Below are 17,546 nucleotides of genomic sequence, written 5' to 3'. Positions count from 1 at the left end.
TTAGATTAACTCCTGTTTTCAAAGTTGGATAGATCAAACACATTACGGAACTGTTGGGGCACATCAGCAGGTTCCACATGGACACTTAGTATGCAGCAGGCTAGTGAGGGGTAGATTTACACCCTAGCTTGCCGCAAACTAAATGTTCATATAAACAGGCCCAGTCAAGGAGAGGCAGCAGGAGGTTTGGATCCCTCACCAGGACCAGAGGAGAGAGAATGTCTAGTCAAACTGTGGAAAATTCTCTACATTTCCAAAAATACTTTCCTTTGCTGCTTCTGCCCCTACTGGCTGCAGTTTCTGGGCTTGTCTTCACGATAAGGTAATATGCTTTCAGGGGTGTGATTTCTGAAGTGCACTTACAGGCTGTACATAAATTGATCTGTGTAAATCTTGCTGGTGCACATTAAAGGGTTCCCTAGTGTGCTTTAACATAGCTCAGACCAATTAATGTGCAGCATATTAATGCACTTAGAAATCACACCCCCGTAGAGAGCATTGATTAGACCACTATGTAGGTAAGACCTCTGTCTGGTTCCTCTCTGGCTACCAACTGATCCTAGTACCCTGAGCGTTGAGGGTATCTCTTCTGCAAAATTCTGGGTCTGAGTGGTGCTGGAAGGGGGGGGGGGGGTTTCCACTACAGCAGTTCCTATTTTAGCTGCTTCTTCCCCTACCAGACGGAGTATGTTCCTTAACTTGTGAACAAAAAGGAACAATGGACTCTGTGATGCAATGCAACCCCAGTGTCTCAGACTCATTTTTATAAGTAGCAAAATACTGTCTAATATATTGGTCTTCTCAAAAACCACATAACCTAATCAGGATCTGGATTTTAATTTTTAATACATCTTAGAATCATAAGACTGTAGAGCTGAAAGAGATCTTGAGAGGTCATAAAGTCCATCCCCCTGCACTGAGCAGAACCAAGTTTACCTAGACAATCCCTGACACATGTTTTTCTAACCTGTTCTTAAAAGCTTACAAGGACAGGGATTCCACAACCTCTCTTGGAAGCCTGTTCCAGTGCTTAACTATCCTTATAGTTGGAAAGATTTTCCTATCACCTGCCTTGTTGCAGATTAAGCATACCTTCAATGGAGTTGGAGAACAACTGATCACTTTATAACATCCCTTAACATATCTGAAGACTATATACAGGTACCCACTCAGTCTTCTTTTCTCAAGACTACACATGCTGAGGTTTTTTTGTTTTTGTTTTTTTTTAAACTACATCTTTCTTAAAATGTGGCATCCAGAACTGGACACAGTACTCCAGCTGAAGCCCCCCAATGCCAACTAGAGTGGGACAATTACCTCCAGTGACTTACTAAGAGTAAGTGACTTACTTACCTAAGAGTGATATTAGCCTTTTTTTTTTTTTTTTTTTTTTTGCAAGTGCATCATATTGTTGGCAAATATGCAATTTGTGATCCACTAATTGTACTACTTCTTACTTGTCTTTATTGAATTTCATCTTACTGATTTCAGACCAATTCTCCAGTTTCTCAAGGTCATTTTTAAATCTAATCCTGTCTTTCAAACAGCTAGCAACCCCTCCCACCTTGGTGTCATCCACAAATTTTATAAGCATGCTTTCCTACACTGGAAAAGCAGCAAAGAGTCCTGAGGCACCTTATAGACTAACAGACGTATTGGAGCATGAGCTTTCGTGGCTGAATACCAACTTCGTCGGATGCATCCGACGAAGAGGGTATTCCCCCACGAAAGTTCATGCTCCAATATGTCTGTTAGTCTATAAGGTACCACAGGACTCTTCGCTGCTTTTACAGATCCAGACTAACACGGCTACCCCTCTGATACTTTCCTACACCATTATTCAAGTCATTAATGAAAATACTGACTTCTAACAGACCCAGGACAGACTCCCACAGGACTCCACTAGATACATCTTCCCAGTTTGACAGCGAACCAGTGATAACTATTCTGAGTATGGTTTTTCATCCAGTAGTGCACACACATTACAGTAATTTCATCTAGGCCACATTTTCCTGGTTTGCTTATGAGAATGTCACATGGGACTGTGTCAACAGCCTTACTAAAATAAAGATATATCACATCTATAGATTGCCCCCTTCCATTAAGCTTGTACCCTGTGAAAGGAGGAAATTAGGTTGGTTTTGCATGATTTGCTTTTGACAAATCCATGTTAGCTATTCCTTAATACCCTACTATTCGCTTACAAACTGACTGTTTAATCATTTGTTCCAATATTTTTTCTGGTATCAAAGTTGGGCTGACTGGTCCATAATTCCCTGAGTCCTCTTTGTTCCCCTTTTTAAAGGCAGGTGTCATGTTTGCCCTTCTTCAGTCCTCTACAACTTCACTTGTCCTCCATGAGTTCTCAAAGATAATTGCTAATGTTTCCATGATTGCTTCAGCTAGCTCTTTAAGTACTCTATGGTGAATTTCATTAGGTCCTGCTGACTTGAATACCTCTAATTTATCTAAACATTCTTTATTCTGTTCTTTCCCTATTCTAGCTAGTGTTCCTTCTTTCCTTAGAATAGCAGGAATATTCCAGAAGACTGGAAGATTGCTAATGGGCCAATATTCAAAAAGGGAAAGGAGGATTTCCCAGGCTGAGTGGCCTTATATTAATTGTGGGCAAAGAGACTGGGTTTGGGATGAAAAAAAATGGCACAGGAAGAAGGGGTAACTGGGATAAGATGAGCAAGTGGTGGAGGAGAGAGACTAGGACAAGGACAGATTGGAGAGAATAGGACAAAATGGGTCAAACTTATGGGATACAGGCAGAAAGGTCTGTGACCATTATAACACACTCCCCTCCAGAACCAGAGATTGCTGTGCATCACCATTCTTCTAATCTCAGTAAATATTAGTGAAACCCATGGGCAATGTGTCTCATCCTACTCTAACGATGGTCCACACAAACATAACTTACTAATGCTATCAGTTACTTCATTAACTCAAATAGCAGTGTTCTGAGTGGTGAATCTCAAGGTTCCAGCCTTGCTGATAGCCCAGATGGGTATAAATATGATGCCACATAATAGAATTTTGGTGGGAAGGGGTTCAGTTGGCTTTATTAGAAACCTAGGAAATTTACGTTTTAAGGATATGCTCACTCTGGAGGATTTGGGAATGCTTATTTCCCTTTTTCCTGTGGGGAAAAAAACATAGCAAGTACTGCCTAACATCTAAAAATCACAAGTGCTCCTGAGAGTCAAGGGAGTCAAATAGGGAGCCTGCCTGCCTGTTATAGAATCATAGAATATCAGGGTTGGAAGGGACCTCAGGAGGTCATCTAGTCCAACCCCCTGCTCAAAGCAGGACCAATTCCCAACTAAATCATCCCAGTCAGGGCTTTGTAAAGCCTGACCTTAAAAACCTCCAAGGAAGGAGATTCCGCCACCTCCCTAGGTAACCCATTCCAGTGCTTCACCACCCCCCTAGTGAAAAAGTTTTTCCTAGTAGCACTCCCCCACTGCAACTTGAGACCGCTACTCCTTGTTCTGTCATCTGCTACCACTGAGAACAGTCTAGATCCATCCTCTTTGGAGCCCCCTTTGAGGTAGTTGAAAGCAGCTATCAAATCCCCCCTCACTCTTCTCTTCTGCAGATTAAACAATCCCGGTTCCCTCAGCCTCTCCTCATAAGTCATGTGCTCCAGCCCCCTAATCATTTTTGTTGCCCTCCTCTGCACTCTTTCCAATTTTTCCACATCCTTCTTGTAGTGTGGGTCTCAAAACTGGACACAGTACTCCAGATGAGGCCTCACCAATGTGGAATAGAGGGGAATGATCACATCCTTTGATCTGCTGGCAATGCCCCTACTTATACAGCCCAATATGTCGTTAGCCTTCTTGGCAACAAGGGCACACTGTCAACTCATGTCCAGCTTCTCGTTGACCGTAACCCCTAGGTCCTTTTCTGCAGAACTGCTGCCTAGTCATTTGGTTCCTTGTCTGTAGTAGTGCATGGGATTCTTCCGTCCTAAGTGCAGGACTCTGCACTTGTCCTTGTTGAACCTCATCAGATTTCTTTTGGCCCAATCCTCTAATTTGTCTAGGTCCCTCTGTATCCTATCCCTACCCTCCAGCGTATCTACCACTCCTCCTACTTTAGTGTCATCTGCAAACTTGCTGAGGGTGCAGTCCACGCCATCCTCCAGATCATTAATGAAGATATTGAACAAAACTGGCCTGAGGACCAACTCCTAATAAATTAGTAAACTCCTAATAAATGTTAGAAAATAAATGTTCTAAATGAATATAATACAGATGTGATATCATGGGTAGAATAATGTTCACCCAAAAGCATCATCTTTGACATTTTCCTTTACTACAACTAAAATCACAAATACTGTCTATTCCAGTTGTCTCAACCGATGATTGTGACCTAATAGTTATAAATAGAGTAAACTGCCTAAAGAGATTTGTATTTGTCTTCCATTGTATTAAAGCTGGCTGAAAAATTTCTAAACTTCTTTTTTTGGGGGGAGGGGGTCAAAAAAGGGGGCAAGTTTCTTTCACAAAACTGTTTTGACCAATTCTAGGTACTTTGTGTTCAGTTTCATTCAATTATTGACAGAATTTTATAACTGATTTAATTTTAGTTGTTTAATTTGTGATTCATTGGGGAAGGAGGGAGAATCACAAAAACTCAAATGCTATTCCCACTGTTTAGCTAAGAACTAGTGTAATATCCAGTATGTCTTTTGTGAGGGAGCTACCTCCCTAAGTAGCAAAAGTGTCAAAACACCATCAACATCTCTGGCTAATGATGACATTTCAGAATATGCATCACTAATTCAGAAAACAGTTCAACTGGTCTTTTAAACCAATATGCTAAATAGATATTACATTGCTGTAGAAATTTTGATTAAAAAGGTTTAAACGTTTTGATTTTACATCTGTGTTATGCTCAAGACTACATAACTTTAAACATCAAAGCTACAAATTAGTTTAAAAGAACTCTTTTGATGTTATATCCAGAGTATATCAGCAGAGCTCAAAGCAATTTTTCCACTAAAAAAAGTTTAGTAAAGTCAATTTAAATCACTTGCAAAAACATTCTTCAAAAATTGAAAAGTGCAAAATGTGCATTAATGAGCTGTTCACTCTACTAGAGCTAAGATTATGTCAGCAATTCTATTATACCTATCTTTTCTCAGGTGTTTCAGTGTCACAGGTTTGGTACCCAGCGCACCAGGTAAGGAGGGGCCCCCAAACTTGGCCACAAGCCTCTTCTACACCCTCTCTAGCCTTAGGTGTAACTTAGGGCACAGCTGTTACTCTCCAGTGTACCCCACCTGGGGATTCCCCCACACCAACACCATCTTTCGATAGCCTGGCAAGTCAGCTTTGCAGATGTTCTACGCTGATGGACTGGCACAAAGTACCTCTAGCAGGGAAAGGGATATGGCCTAATGTGTAAAACTTCAAAAGAAAAATCCATTAGCTATTTCTAAATTACAGTTAACATCCCTTCCTCTCCTCTTTCTACCTCTACACACATTAGAGTCCAAATTTTCAAGTGCCCTCTAATTTTGTTCACACCTCAATCCCCAATTCCTGGGTACCCAACTTCAGACACTTACATTTCCAAGTTAAGTCAATAGAAGCTGCCTCTGAACCTTAGGTCCAAATTGTCTCAAGTTTGGCAACAAAATCAGTGAACAATTTTGAAAACTTCTTCCTTGATGTCTATGCACTGAGAATGTCTTGCTGCCTCCCGTGCGTGCCTCCCACAGCAAAACCCCCGCCTATTTTTGAAACTTGGTTATAGCTACAAAAGTAGTATACAAAATAGGTAATACATATGACAGTATGACTAGGCAGGAAATTCTAGAATACACATTTTCTTCCTTAAGACCTCAGTGTAAAATCATTAAGAAGGAAAATATATATAACCATATTATTAAATATTTTAAAGCAGGTTTCAGTAGGAATTGGTAAATAGTAATCAATATTCTGATTCATTAACCCAATATACAGGGCTATTTATCTGCAAGATTTTCCTTATTTTATAGGAAGCAATGTGTGATTTGTTCCATGACTAGTTATTGTTTCAACAATAAGGATAGCAGATTTATCATCTGCATGTGTAAAATGAATGTATTTTAATAACAGTGTTGAACTTTCCATTCTTATCATGTGTGTGTAGCACTGCTATTAATCCCTCAAAACATTGGTGCATGATTAGATATGATTATGAATGCTATGTTTGTAGAGATTACATTGTTTAAACAGTCTAAGATGAAAAGAAATATCCATTCCAGACTTAGTTTGAGAAGGGCTGGAATGGAACTCTATCTTTATATGTTGGGGAATCCCTAAATATATTACTCCAATTAAAACATTTTAAGGTATCTTTCAATTCTTTAGAGTTAGCTGAGGAAGAGATGGTCTGTCTACCCATTTAGTTAATAATTAAACTCACCAGCAGCCATCATATTGCATAATGCTTTTGATACCCATTAAGGGCATAAATGTTACCTAATGTTAAGTAATACCCCCTAGCTTTTCTTTTATCACAAGCCATCTAACCAATATGTTTCATCATGTATGCAGTCTAAAAATTTATCCTATAGATTCATTTTAGTCTACCATCTTTAGTCATGTTGAGCAGCATCTTGCTCAATGAGACAACATGACAAAGGGCCAGATTCTGCCACCTTTAAATTACTATATGAGTAATGGGCAAACACGTCCCATCCAGTTATTTTTGTAATGTAGCTTGTTTATAAATATAAATGAGGTGATTGCTAAAATGTCTTTTTTTTAAAAGAGGCATAATCTTTAAAAAAAAAAATCCTTTGATATAGCAAGTGAATAACTTTAAGTCCCCAAAAGAGCTTTTTGTCAGTAATTTTTGTATAAGAAATGTTGGGCCTTCCCACGTATGATCTATGCTAGAATCTCCAGTATTCTAATTTATGATAGGCTTAATTCATCAAGTTTGACATCAGCAACTGCAGGTAGACTAGCAGACATTTATTTTTGTGCAAAGGTGGAGGCATTTCTTGAGCCAGGCTTCAGGGTTTTAGTTCATGTTCAAGGCTGGTCATGTTCAAAGGGCCTTATAGTAGATTCCAGAATACCAGTCACTATTCAAATTTGTAGTAGTGGCAGCAAAGCCGTCCTGTTTAAGGCAGAATTGCTGGTGTCTACTGTCCCTTATATCCTCAGTTTGGAGCACAAGGAAAGGAACTATGTAGGCATGGAACAACAGACACTAATTGATAGAAATGTCCAATTTCAGGCGCATGGTGCCCATGCATATCCACATGTGGAACACAGATGGGGATCAGTACTCAAAGAAGAACCAGTCACTATTTAGATTTGTAGGAGTGACAGCAAGACACTCTTCTTTAAGGCATTATTCCCAATGGTCTTCTGGGAGGATTTTAGGGTAGGGCTTCTAGTTTCTGAATCAAAGAACAATGAGTCAGACATTGCTGACACGGTGCTAGCAAGTCTTTAGGTCTTAGATTCAGCCTCCTCAAGGTAATAATATTTGAACTGGAACTTTCACAGCTGAACATGCTACTGTTTGTTCTTCTTCAGGATCCAGCAGAAAAGCCTGACCTATAGCTATCTGGATATGTGGTCTTAGTATTATTCACTGGGTTCACAAAAGGGCATTTGACAAATGTGAGGGACCTCCAGCTAGGCTTCCCCGATTTGGCTGCCTGAGAGGACAGGGAAGGAGGGACAGACTGTGGGAACAGTGAGTGACCCTTCACTCTATGGCACTCTACTCATTCCTCATTATTCACCTGGGGGAGAATGATTTAGACATAGGAATAGGGTTAATTTGGTCATCAGAATAAAGAGAGATGTCAGCCTCATTTCAGCTCTTTTCCCTGGATTTGTCTTTGTTTAGAGATGCTTCCAAGATGGGTTTGGTGAGGAATTGCCAGACCTGCCAAGATCAACCAGGCAAGGTTGGAAGTGAATTGGGAAACTGGGAAGTATATTACAACAAAAGGGGGTACAGTGATTTCTCATATGGAGAGTAAATTTATCTCCCCAGAACTGTTGACAAATTCTATAAAAACATTGAAGTAGTAATGGAAATCAGTGGTGAAAAGAAAGAAAGAGTGGTAAATCTTATGGGAGACTGGAACACAAAAGTAGGAAGGTAAAAACTATCTGTGGCAGTTGGCCCATTTGGCCTAGGTGAAAGAAATGACAGAGGAGAAATATTCATATAATTTTGTAAGAAATATGACCTCATTTGCAATATTTGTTTTCAACAAAAAAGCATCAGGCATACATGAAAATCAGCAAGAGGGATGTAAAAAGCAAATATTCTTTTTTAAATCACAATGTACCTTAGATACAGATATGGTGTTAGGAAAGTTAAAGTTATGCCAAGTGCACATTATAGATCAGAAAATAGACTGGTATTAATAAGACTGAATATCAAACTGAAAAAGTTACAGAAACCCAAATGCTACTAAGATGGAACACTGAAGCTCTGAGGAATCATGAGATACAAACTCACAAGAAGTGTCATGGATCATTAATGAAAATAAAGATAAATTGACTTGGGAACATTTGAAAGATGCTATCAAAGAAGCTTCAGATAAATATATAAGAAAGAAGTAAATAACTAAGAAAAGCCCATGGATGACAAATTAATCATTGCTCTTATGGATGAAACAAAGAAAGTAAAAGCACAGATTGAGAACAGAAAAAGAGGAATACTGAAGATTAATAAAATGATTAAGAATAAATGGAGATTTGTGAAATCTGAATGGTTGAATTAGAATGCAAAGAAGTTGAACAGATGGACAAAAAACAAATTAAGTGAGATGTATCGAAAGATAAGAGCCTTCGGTTACAGAAGAAAGGTGACTATATGACCCATTAGGACAAAAATTGACAGTATTTTAAAGACCCTAAAAGGTACGAATGAGAGACAGTGAGACAACATCAAAGAACTATATGGTGATGATAGCCCTGAAAAACCCTCAATCAGAGATTAATAAAGTAAGCCTTAATAAAGTAAGCAAGACAAAGTTGTATATTGCCACCGACTTTATTCAACATTTATAGTTTGATTATATTAACTGAATCATAGAATATCAGGGTTGGAAGGGATCTCAGGAGGTCATCTAGTCCAACCCCCTGCTCAAAGCAGGACCAACACCAACTAAATCATCCCAGCCTGAAGAAACAGAAGAAGATATTCAGATAAATGGAAAACAGGTGAACATTCACCATGCAGATGACAGTGTGGTTCGCTGATTCAGAAGAAGATCTGATTAAGTTAGTGGAAAATTATACATGAATATGGCAAAGAATATGTTCTAGAATTGAACGTGGCAAGACAAATTATGATGGCATGCAAGGTTCCAGTGAGTGACACAGCCGTACATCAGTTGAAAAGCTACTGATACTCATCATTAGAGAAGATACTTGAAGATCAGATACTGAAGTCTGCACCAGAATAGAAAGAGCTAAAGAGACATTCTGCAAAAATAAACATCTGATGAGAAGAGAGATAAATCTGAAGAATAAAGTCTAGCTCTGAAAAACTTACATTTGGTCTGTGTTAAATGATGGCTGCGAAACAAGGACATTCAAACAATCAATAAATTACAATCCCTCAAATTATGGTGATATAGAGGAGTTCTGAAAGTGTCATGGATAGGTCATATTCCCAACGAAAAAGTACTGGAAATGACTGGAACTCTGCAAACACTAGTCAAAGATTTTACTAAATCAAAGATTCTATTTATGGAATACAATTTAAGAAGTTCAGCAGGCAGCCCCTAAACACAAGCACTAGAAGGGAAAACCGATGGACGAACATGAGGCAGAGAAAGAAGATCATGGATGGATGATGTGGTATCCTGGGTGGATCAAAAGGACAATTCATTCAGAGATTAGCAGAGGCTAGTACAGAATGGTTTGCCATGCTTGCAAACCTTGAGTGATGAAGATGAAGAACTGTTTTGACAGGATGGAGTACAGCTATCCAACATGGGGTGATTAAAAACAAACAAAAAAGACCTCAGGCAGCAAGTGGATGCCTTTCTAGCTGCCTGGCAGGATTCAGGTAGATGTGTAAGCTGATTACTGTTCCTTGGTGGCAGGTTCCAGTGCAGTTGGGAGGTCAAAAAGGGACCAATTGGAGGTCCTTGTAATCATACAACAGTAGGACTGGAAAGAACATCAGTAGATTATCTAGCCCAGTCCCCTGCTCTGAGGTGGGACTAAATATCATCTAGGCGATCCTGACTGGTGTTTATCTAACCTGTTCTTTTAAACCTCCACTGATGGAGATTCCACAACCTCCCTAGGCAATTTGTTCCAGTGCTTAATTACCCTTACATTTAGGATGTTTTTCCAAATGTCTAATCTATATCTCCCTTGCTGCAATTTAATTCCATTACTTCTTGCCCTGTCCCCATTGGTTAAGGAGAACAATTTATCACCCTTTTCTTTATAACAAACGTTTATGTACTTGAAGACTGTTATGTCCCCCCTCAGTCTTCTCTTCTCCAGACTAAACAAACCCATTTTTTTCAATCTTTCCTCTTAGGTCATATTTGCTAGATCTTTAATCATTTACTCTCCTCTGAACTTTCTCCAATTTGTCCATATCTTTCCTGAAGTGTAGTGCCCAAACTGGACACAATACTCCACTGCTGAGTAGAGTGGAGGAATTACTTGTGTGTATTGCTAATACATCCCAGAATTATGTTTGCTTTCTTCCCCCAAACAGTATTATACTGTTGACCCATATTTTGTTTGTAATCCACTATAACTCCCAGATCCTTTTCTGCAGTACTCCTTCCTAGGCAGTCATTTCTCATTTTGTATTTGTGCAACTGATTATTCCTTCCTAAGTGTAGTGCTTAGGATTTGTCAGACCATTTCTCTGTTTTGTCAAGATCATTTTAAATTTTAATCCTGTAAACACTTGCAACCCCTCCAAGCTTGGTATCATCTGCAAACTTCGTAAGTGTATTCTCTATCTCATAATCCATGAGAATATCAAATAGAACTGGACCCAAGGAAGATCTCGGAAAGACCCCACTTGATGTGCCTTTCCAGCTCAATGGTGAGCTATAAGTTTAACAACAAAAGAAGATAGGATTTTAAGCAAACTGAAGTATCAGAATTAAAGTCAGAAATGATTACATGAGAAAAAAAGATAAAATGCTTTCTGGTAGCTAAAACTTAAGATAGACTTTGTTCAAGGTAAAATCCTTACCACATGTACCCAGCAACATGTCTAACCAAATTCTCAGACCAGAATGGCCCCCTGAAGTTAAAGGGCTGGTTCCTTTGTCTTCTTATGTCAAAGAAAGAGCATGAATTTGGGGTTTTCTGCCCTTTTCTTTTATAGTCCAGTTAACTTTGAAGTGGATTCTCCCAAGAATTACAGCTCAAAGCAGTTTTTTTCCCCACAGTAAGGAAGGTGAAATGGAGTCTGGTTGAGAAGGAGGCTCCATGTTTGTTCTTCTCACTTGTGTTTGATGAAATGCAAATTTGCTTTGTCTCCTGACATCTCCTCTCCCTGCTGTCATGAGAACCCTGTTTATTGCTTATGTGTAAAATTGAGGTAAACACAGATTTCTTCATTCAGGACACTTCTGCCTGGGCAGGGCTGTGAGGTTTTGAACATGTGATAAGATCGTCATACAAGGGGATTTAATAACTTTACATATAATGTTGCTACATACATTTCACCATGATATTATTGACCAGTGAGTTCTTAATTTTCAAATTATACCTTACAAGGCATATTTTGTATAAGGATCAGTACAACAGCGTCTAGGGTATGAATACAGGGATGTTTTCAGTCACAGTTCGTCTAGACTATATTTCTCCAATATGCTGTGTGGGCATGGGCCCAGAGCATGACATTGCATAGTGAGGAGGCATGCATCCATCTGTCACACAGCACATGGCTCCTGTCATCTCATCTCTCTTACTTCCTGCGTGAAGGAAAGTAGGGCTGGTACTCTGGGTCCCAGGTCTGGAGGTGTAGAGGAGGCACTGCCCTCATATCATGCACAAGTTTGTAGAACCCTGGGTCTTTAGTGACCTGCACTGGAATGGCCCTGCTGGTAATCTGAGAGAGACAGACAGAGACAGAGTGTGTGTGTGTTTGTGCATGTGTTGTGGGGAAGAGAATAGTCCCTGATAGTTAATAAAGTTGCAGGTTCCATATTGGCTTCTTGTCTCATTGTTTTCAAGTCCACATCAGTCTCTCTTTCTTAAAAAGCCAGTCTTTTTTATGTTTGTTTTAAATAAAACAGAGTTTTGGCATAAGAGATATAGGATTGTCTTGAGACAACTATTCTATAATTTTTAGGGTGAAATCCTGACCAAAAGGAAGTCAATGGCAGCAACCTGCTTTAATGTGTCTAAAGCAAAGTATAAATGGAAACAATAGGCATTTCTTCCTTTGTAGCTCCTCATGCAGCAATGAACTCTTTATTTTATAAAAAGCAGATTGCAAACTCACAAATTTTTGCTTCCATTTTAAGAATATTAGGCAGCTATTGTTCAAAACAGATGCAGCTTGTTTGCCCTTCACCTCTGGAGGGCTCATTATTCTTAAACGTTTTGATCTTTTTTTGGTTCTACCGCTTACCTTCCAATCTTTTAAAAACAGTTCTGTTTACAGAGTTTAGTTTTCTCTGTTGATTATCCTTCTCTTCTGGAATGTGTCTATCATAGTGATGTTTCCTTCTATCTCAATATTTTGATATTAATTTATCTTCCCTTCCCCACAATTTTGCAAATTCTGTTATAAAGATTTGCAGTACTCTCCATTTTTTCCTTCTTCTTGCCATTATGAAAGCAAGTGGCAATTCACGAGGGCTCCATTTCTCATGCTACAATTTCTGCTGAACTATGGTGGTTGGTGGTGTGTTGTTCTGTTTGTTTTTGGTTTAAGATTTTTCCTTTCTGTTTGTTTGTTTTTTGGGCGGGGGGGGGGGGGGGAGGCGGGAGGGTTATTTAATTGCATATTTACTGGACACAAAATGAGCTGAAGTCCAACAGTGATTCAAGTTCAGTTTTGATGGTCTTAAAATTCCAGTGATATCAATTTGAAACAAAATATCTTTGTGCTTTGAAAAAATGATGCTGCAAATCTCATAGGAACAAAAAAGAGTATGTAGATGGTGATCTTCTACAGTAGAAATAGAGAAATCAACACTAGAATATCTGGTCCTTTTCATAAGACATCTGGGATAACAAACAATACCTCCCTCAAAAGAAAAAAACACTGTACACAAAATTGCACAGAACTCATCAAAAATCCACTTATTTGGAAGGTTAAAGCTGTATTGAGACAAGGGATCTTAGCACAAAGTAGAGTTTTCCAACATTTTGTAGCAGCAGTAGCAATGGTAATAATTATATTGCATTTACACAGGGATATCAGTATTACCACATTAGATCTAACCAGTGGTCCATTTTGTCCAGTATCCTGTCCCTCAGTGAGCAGAAACAGATATTTCAAAAGAACATACAAGCAACCTTCAGTTGGCTCTTATGGAATAACCTGCCTATAAGGAAGTTTCTTTTTAGCCCCTGCTGGTTAATGGTTGACTTCAGCCACGAAGCGTGAGAGTTTATAAGCCCTTCTAAAACAGTTGTCCTATACAATGTGCTTGTGGATGCGCTAATTGTTCAAAGAAATGTCTAATCCTTTTTTGACCCCACAGATCAATGTGTTGAGCACAACAATATTTCCTTTTATCTATTTTAATTGTTTTGCCAGATAATTTCATTGTAGGTACCCTTGTTCTTGTATTATAAAAAGGATAAATAGGAACTCCATTTTATCGTCTTTATATCATTCATTACTTTATCATGTCCTTCTTATTCACTTCCTCTCTAAATTGAACAGTCCTAAATTTCAAATCTCTCTTCATATGGAATCCTATCCCATGGCTCTAATCATATTCGTTGTCCATCTCTGAACCTCTTCTGTTTGTAATGGATCATGAGAATCTGGTATTTTTCTATGCTCTCCATTCCCTCCTTCTCCCCTCTGCTATACACCCCTCTGATATTTAGAAAATACCAGAGTATCACATAATATTTTGTTTCTACTACTCCTTTAGAGAATGCTTTTCCAGCAGCACTATAAATCTTCTTAGTTTCAATCTACTACTTTGCATTCATGCTTTGCCACAAACAGTATCATATCAGCAGATTTCGCTTCGTATTGAAAAATCCCAGTAAAATGTAAGTTTCCATTCATAGTTCTGGCTAAACTTGGACACTAATAATTCATTAATGAAGCATTAATTCTAAAAATGTTATTCACATATAATATTTATTTAATTATGAAAAACACTCTGATTTTCCCCTTACACTGGTAGCCAAAAGTAGTACAAATAAAATTTACATGATATAATTTTTGACATCCCTTACCAGTCAATTAATATGACACGTTGCTAGACAAAAATGAAATATACATCTGCTTCCTTCGTATTGTAGTATTTACTACAACTAAAAGAATTACATGCTGCCAAAGTACCATGAGGTAATATTTTAAAATACTTGATTTCTTACCTCTGAATTCTATTTATTCTTGAATTATTTCTGAAAGTCAATGTGAAGATTCTCTTACCTGCCGTAAGGTGCGTGCCACTAAACTCTCTAGCACTGGTCCTCTGTCTTCATGCAACAGATGCACTTCATCAAGAATCAGGAGCTTTACAAGTTGAGAGAGTGCTACATCCCCAACACTCTTTCTTGTCACTACATCCCATTTCTCTGGAGTGGTCACAAGCATCTGTCAAACAGGAAAAAGAATCCTAAGCATCCACAAAGGAAAATCCGTGCCAACAACATCCAAAACTAACAATTCTAGCGATCTAACACTACGGGTGAAATTTTCAAAAGCATTTAAGTGACTAGGAGACTAAGAGTATGCATACATTGGGGCTGGCCTGTGCCAGCTGACTCAGGTTTGCAGGGCTTGGGCTAACAGGCTGTTTAATTGAGGTGCAGATGTTCAGGCTCGGGCTGAAGCCTGAGCTCTAAGACCCTACCCTTTCGCAGGGTCCCAGAGCCCAGGCTCCAGTCCCAGCCCGAATATCTATACTGCAATTAACCAGCCCTTTAGCCTGAGCCATGCAAGCCCAAGTCAGCTGGCACAGGCATCTAACTGCACTGTAGACATACATTAAGTCTCACTGAATGATAAAAGTGATAAATAAAATACTAGCATGCTTCCAATTTTCACCACCTGTCACAGTTACAGCCCACTTCAGACCCCTTTGCAGCCCCTCTTGAGGGTGGTACTCAGGTGACAGGATTTTCTTCCTTTACTTCTCTCCAATGTAGAACCCCACTGTTCAACCACTCAGATCTGGACCTCTGGGTTGCAGCTCCTCTATTCACCAACTGTGGCTCCTCTAGCAGATCCAGTTGGGTTTGGCCCCTGCATGAGATTTTCCTTCAGGAGCTGTGACCAGTGGCTAAAGACAGTTTTTCCAAAACCAGCTTATTGTCCCACCTGGGACCCGGACCTGCTGGTCGCTTCTAGAGTGTAGCCCGGTGCCTTAGAACAGGTAGGGACTAGCATGCCTTAGCCCAGCAGCACCACCAACTGGACTTTTAATGGCTCGGTCAGCGGTGCTGACTGGAGCTGCCAGGGTCCCTTTTTGACCAGGTGTTCTGGTCAAAAACTGGACACCTGGTCACCCTACTGTGAGTTCAGGACAGTCATTTGTTGTTTATTTTTATCCTTATAAATGATGTGATAAATCACTGTCCTGATAGTCATAAATCTCAGACTTCAAGGACATATAGAAATCTTACCTGCCTCTCTTTCTTTAGGTTCAGTAGAAAAGCACATTTTAACTACTGAAATAAAGCTTACAGTAATACCATTATATTTGAAAAGCAACTTGTAAACTAAAGAGAATAATTACAGTTCAGGCCTGGATATTTCATTGAGACTGTATTACAAGAGTTAAGAAACTAGAAAGTTTTGCTCTATAAATCATATGAATAAAGTTAAGACTGCTCTTCTTGTTTTAATGAACAATGGGGCATAAGGATTCTTTGATTAACTTCCCAGTATTAACACAGGCTCAGAATTGTTTTTATTAGTGATTGTATTGCTATTTAGTGATAGAAAATAGATAGAAGTGACCATTTTTCCATCTTGCCCGTAACCAGGAAGGATTCTCTCAAATAGAGGATAATTCAGTCTGCAATGTATTTGAAATTTGCTCCCTTTGCTATGACTGTTAATAAGATTGTCAATTTGTGATGGGGTTTCAGTGATGTATACACTTGTCCTCTAAGAATTGGACTGACACCACTAATCATTTTATATATGCCACTGAGTAGTTGGGGATTGCTTTCGCTTACTACTGATGTGGGCCAGATTTCCACCAGTGATCTAGAAGGTAAGATCCATACCCCCTTGCCAGTCTCAAACGACCAAGAATTCGCATAATAGCTTGCAATAAAAATGGGCATCATATATTATTAATACATCATATCTGCAAGTTATAAAAATCAATCTATGATTAAAAGCTGAATTCTCTTTGAATACATGGTTTTCTCAAAGAGATATGTTTGGAGAGTGGATACCGAGTCATTCTAGTTTGAGTTTTGATATTAAATGTAGCTATAGTAAAAACAGAAGATGAACTTTTAAGGACACTTTCATTTATTTACATCTAAATAAAAAAAATATGAATAATTTTTCAGTACATATAGCAAAACAATCCTTCTCAACTTTGAACTGGGGGGGAAAAAAGCCACATTCACTTTAGTGTTTAGTGTTTAAAAAAAAAATCAATGCTTCACACCAGAAATTAGAATTAACCTTAAGGTCTTGCAAGAAAAAACATTCTGCAATTTCCTTAAATTTTTTTTTAAAAACCTACTTTTCAAAACTGGATGCAGTTTTGAATCTCAGCTTTTCAGAAGCTCAGAACTGAAACATCATGAAGAATCATGAAGAATAAATTGACAATCATCTCTGCAGATTACAGAGTCTCCAGAGTGAATGTAAGAATAGCAAAAGTCTCTAGAAAAGCTCACATAGCAGCTACTTGCATCCTAAAATTTTGCTGTAATCTAAGAAAAGATTTTACAGTAAGACTCCTAGCAATCCATTTTTGCAAGTAGGGCCGGCTCCAGGGTTTTGGCCGCCCCAAGGAGCAAAAAAAAAAAAAAAAGCCGCGATCGCAATTCGGCAAGAGGTCCTTCGCTCTGAGCAGGAGTGAGGGACCGTCTGCCGAATTGCCGGACCTGCCACCCCTCTCCGGAGCGGCCGCCCCAAGCACCTGCTTGCCAGGCTGGTGCCTCGAGCCGGCCCTGTTTGCAAGATTTTTCCTGTGACAGAATGCCAGATTCAGTCTTGTCCACCTTTATAATGACTGAAATATCCTACAGTAACGGAAGAAATAGCCTGCTTGCTATTATTAAAAACTAGTACTCCACTTCCTAGAAACAAACAATGAAGATATACCAAATATTCTCATTACTTGCTAATGTTTTTTTCAGAAAGACTTGTAAGGGTAGATTAAGATTAAGCTGGTCTGGGATCCA

General features: G+C 39.0%; 1 protein-coding gene across 2 annotated transcripts in view; it reads right to left on the bottom strand.

The window, feature by feature from the left end:
- ASCC3 (activating signal cointegrator 1 complex subunit 3) overlaps nt 1-17,546 on the bottom strand; it is a 508,554-nt gene that overhangs the window by 310,887 nt on the left and 180,121 nt on the right. For both annotated transcript variants that reach the window (XM_054023229.1, XM_054023231.1), the window contains exon 11: nt 14,602-14,766. In XM_054023229.1, the coding sequence (XP_053879204.1) occupies nt 14,602-14,766 (165 nt within the window). The remainder of the gene's footprint in view (nt 1-14,601; nt 14,767-17,546) is intronic.

The sequence above is a fragment of the Malaclemys terrapin genome, chromosome 3 (assembly GCF_027887155.1).
Source record: "Malaclemys terrapin pileata isolate rMalTer1 chromosome 3, rMalTer1.hap1, whole genome shotgun sequence".
Taxonomy (NCBI): Eukaryota; Metazoa; Chordata; order Testudines; family Emydidae; genus Malaclemys; species Malaclemys terrapin.
The sequence above is the reverse complement of the archived record's forward strand: the minus strand, read 5'-3'. Positions and strand labels throughout refer to the sequence as shown.